General features: G+C 42.6%; 1 protein-coding gene across 11 annotated transcripts in view; it reads right to left on the bottom strand.

Moving 5' to 3' along the window:
* LOC113806072 (band 7 protein AGAP004871) overlaps window positions 1-2,500 on the bottom strand; it is a 694,998-nt gene that overhangs the window by 49,979 nt on the left and 642,519 nt on the right. For all 11 annotated transcript variants that reach the window (XM_070120773.1, XM_070120777.1, XM_070120775.1 and 8 more), the window contains one exon: window positions 568-729. In XM_070120773.1, the coding sequence (XP_069976874.1) occupies window positions 568-729 (162 nt within the window). The remainder of the gene's footprint in view (window positions 1-567; window positions 730-2,500) is intronic.

The raw sequence follows: 2,500 nt of genomic DNA, 5'->3' as shown, positions 1-2,500 counted from the left end.
TTTTTAGATTTATTATACTTTTGCTGAGAATTCACCCTTCTCCTTGTAACTAGCTTTGTGTCTGAACCTCGAGCTTGTAAAGTGTTGTTGTCTTTCTCCTCGTCGTCGTGGAGGTGGGAGTAGGTCTAGAAAAGCCTCCGTTTTTGCTTCCACCCTTAAGAACTAGTCGGACAGATGGCGTGGTCCACTTACAACTACTTACGAAGTCCAGCTGCTGTATGGCTCACTTACTTTACTTGCTAGGATGATTTTCTTATGCAAACCACCGGGTGTATGACTCACGTATATGCTTCAGGTGTCGGTATGAACTACTTACTAAATCCATCTGCTGCAAAACTTACTTACAAAATCCTGTAATATTACCTCATAATGTACTGTACTTGTGAGACTTACCTACACACACCTGACGGCCGCCCTTGTTTACAAAATCCATCTGCTCTGTGATCCACTTACTCCACCTGCTGCATGCGGGACCCACGCGCCCCACGTGGCTCTACACCTCACTTACAAAACCCACCGGGTGCACGACCTACCTACACCTTCCCCGCGCTCGCCCGACCCACTTACATTTCCACTCTCTCCACCTTGACGCCCCAGGGGTCTGTGGCGTCGTCCAGTGAGCTCTGCATTGTGGCGGAGATGGACTCCCTCTCGCTCAGGATCTCAGCCAGGTTGCGTGTGCCGAGGACGTTCCTCAGGGTGGTGGCGGCCAGGAGACGGGTGGAGTGGCTGTAGGAGGCGTCGAGGAGGTTAGAGCACACGCAAAGGGGGTCTCTCGGGGGTGGGAGAGGATTTCGGGGGACTGGGGGAGGGCAGGGGGCCAGAGGCTACAGGATGCGTCAGATTTACAACGATGTTTGTCCTAGAGGGTGATTGATTTATTTAAGGGGGAGGCAAGTTTTGTATATATATAAAGCAAACGCGTGAGGAATTGTAGCTTTTATAAGCATTTTTAATTTCTTTTTTGTATTTTTTAAAGAGTATTTTGATCCTCTTTTTGTTTTTTTGATACTAGATCTTAAAAAGCAACTTATTTCTAATGCTTAGCTCAAGTACTGTTACAATTATTCTCTTGCAGCAAAAAGCCAAGTCAATTAAATAATCAACCTTGAATATTTCATGGAAGAACAAGAAATGGTCTTGTTAAATAGAGGAAAATCTACGTAAGTAATTCGGACTTGTTATCAGTCAGCAAAAAACATTACAATACCACCATGCACTTACCATGCAACATGAGCAACGAGTCATGCAGTTCAAGAAGTCTCCTCTCTCTCTCTCTCTCTTTTTCTCCTTCTCAATTCACCAACACTCCTTCTTAATCTACACACATTTATTCTTCCTATTTTTTTTATTATTTTTTGTATATCCATTCATCCAAGAAACAGGCAACGCTAGAACAATATATTATGTGAATTTTCCGTGGTATTGTGGTTGGTACTTGTGTGGATTACCATACCATACCGAATTCTATTTGCAAGAGAAAAAGACATTGTTGGTACAAATTAGTTACAGCGAAATCAGAGGAGGAAAAGCATTAAGATTATTTACACTGTGCATGAACTTCAGATAAAAGTTCATGACTTTTTTTTACGTTCTCTTTATTTAAAATAGTTTTAGTTGGTTTTAGAGATCCAGATGTTGACTTAAAAGACATTTTAGGTGATAACACAGTGCTATATATCTTTTCATTTTAGAATTCGGTACCGGTGTATAGGAAAGTGGACACAGGGAGTGAGTGTAAGTGGTGACGGTAAGAAATAAGTGATACCTCCACCCAGACGGTACTGGCCGGTGTTGGTAAGTAGGTCTCCGAAGACGGGAAGTGGGTGGGCGGGGTGGGGGGGGGTACGTTAGTATGCAAGACACGTAGTCTTTTACTTAAAACAGCAATTTAACTTGCTTGGAAATCTTGGCTTATTTTTCTGCCCACTGTTTACTTTTAAGACCGTTTTATTTTTTCTTTCTTGTGAGGTTTAAAGGCGAAAAGAGGGGGGGGGGAGCTCGTGATATATTCCGATTTAGTTTTGAAAGTATTTTTGCCCAGAAATGGCTGAAATGTAGAGGAAACGGGGCAGGGGGAGATGGGGGGAGGGGGGGGGCTATTTCGCTACCCGGCCACTACCGTCCAGAGTGTACATTTATATGTACACATGTTATTTATAACAGAGTGACAACGAGATCTTAAAAGTACAAGGCGCGAGTATCTAACACGATATAACTTTCGAACAATATTTTGGTGTTTATTGAAGTTCAAAGGTCGAGTTTTTTCTTCGTTTTAATGCAAAGGTTAATAATGGTTTGCACGGGTATCTCTGACAGGTTTGAAACACGTTAACAACCGAAGGATTATTTAAACGCAGGTGTGTGACGCCATGAACTCATGACGTCAGACAGGTGTTTACCGTGGATATGAGTTTGCATCGTCACATCTCTCTTCTTTTAGGAATGAGATGAAAAAAGGCTTGAAAGGAAGAAATGTTATGCACTTACAGCACTTACC

Source organism: Penaeus vannamei, chromosome 4, assembly GCF_042767895.1.
Source record: "Penaeus vannamei isolate JL-2024 chromosome 4, ASM4276789v1, whole genome shotgun sequence".
Lineage (NCBI taxonomy): Eukaryota > Metazoa > Arthropoda > Malacostraca > Decapoda > Penaeidae > Penaeus > Penaeus vannamei.
The sequence above is the reverse complement of the archived record's forward strand: the minus strand, read 5'-3'. Positions and strand labels throughout refer to the sequence as shown.